Source organism: Austrofundulus limnaeus, unplaced genomic scaffold (genome assembly GCF_001266775.1).
Source record: "Austrofundulus limnaeus strain Quisiro unplaced genomic scaffold, Austrofundulus_limnaeus-1.0 Scaffold3107, whole genome shotgun sequence".
NCBI classification, from domain to species: domain Eukaryota; kingdom Metazoa; phylum Chordata; class Actinopteri; order Cyprinodontiformes; family Rivulidae; genus Austrofundulus; species Austrofundulus limnaeus.
Genome location: NW_013955509.1, coordinates 9,860 through 10,264, shown reverse-complemented (window position 1 = coordinate 10,264; position 405 = coordinate 9,860). Strand labels below are relative to the sequence as shown.

The following is a 405-nucleotide window of genomic DNA, read 5'->3' as shown; positions in this document are numbered from 1 at the left end:
GGTAGTAGCGGTACGGGTCGTCCTCCTCGACCTCGCCGTAGTTCTGGAAGCCACTGTGTGGAAGTTGGACTGGGGAGATAGCGCCCAGGTGAATGTCTTCCTCACCTTCTGCGCCGCCAAACCGACCGAGCCCACCAGCACCGAGGCAGATAGTCAGCGGAAGCCCCCAAACAAAGACGACCAGTCCCGTCACCAAGGAAAGAGAGTTTATTGGGTTTTGATCGGGTTAGCGGAAGATGAGGAGAGATAAGAAGGAAGCAGTGAGAGAAATAAGACAAGAATTAGCAAGAATGACCAAACCATGATTACAGAGGTTACAGAGTAAGGAGGAGCTTCAGAACTATTAGCTTTAAGCAGTGGTGGGCAGCGCTAATCCAAAAATTAGCTCCGCAATTTCTAAAGCGC

At 51.1% G+C, this 405-nt stretch overlaps 1 protein-coding gene across 1 annotated transcript in view; it reads right to left on the bottom strand.

Moving 5' to 3' along the window:
- LOC106511701 (collagen alpha-1(XIV) chain) overlaps nt 1-405 on the bottom strand; it is a gene marked incomplete at both ends in the record, with an annotated part of 6,961 nt that continues 6,556 nt past the window's right edge. Inside the window, 1 exon segment of the mRNA XM_014000446.1 lies at nt 1-108. Coding sequence (XP_013855900.1) covers nt 1-108 — 108 coding nt within the window.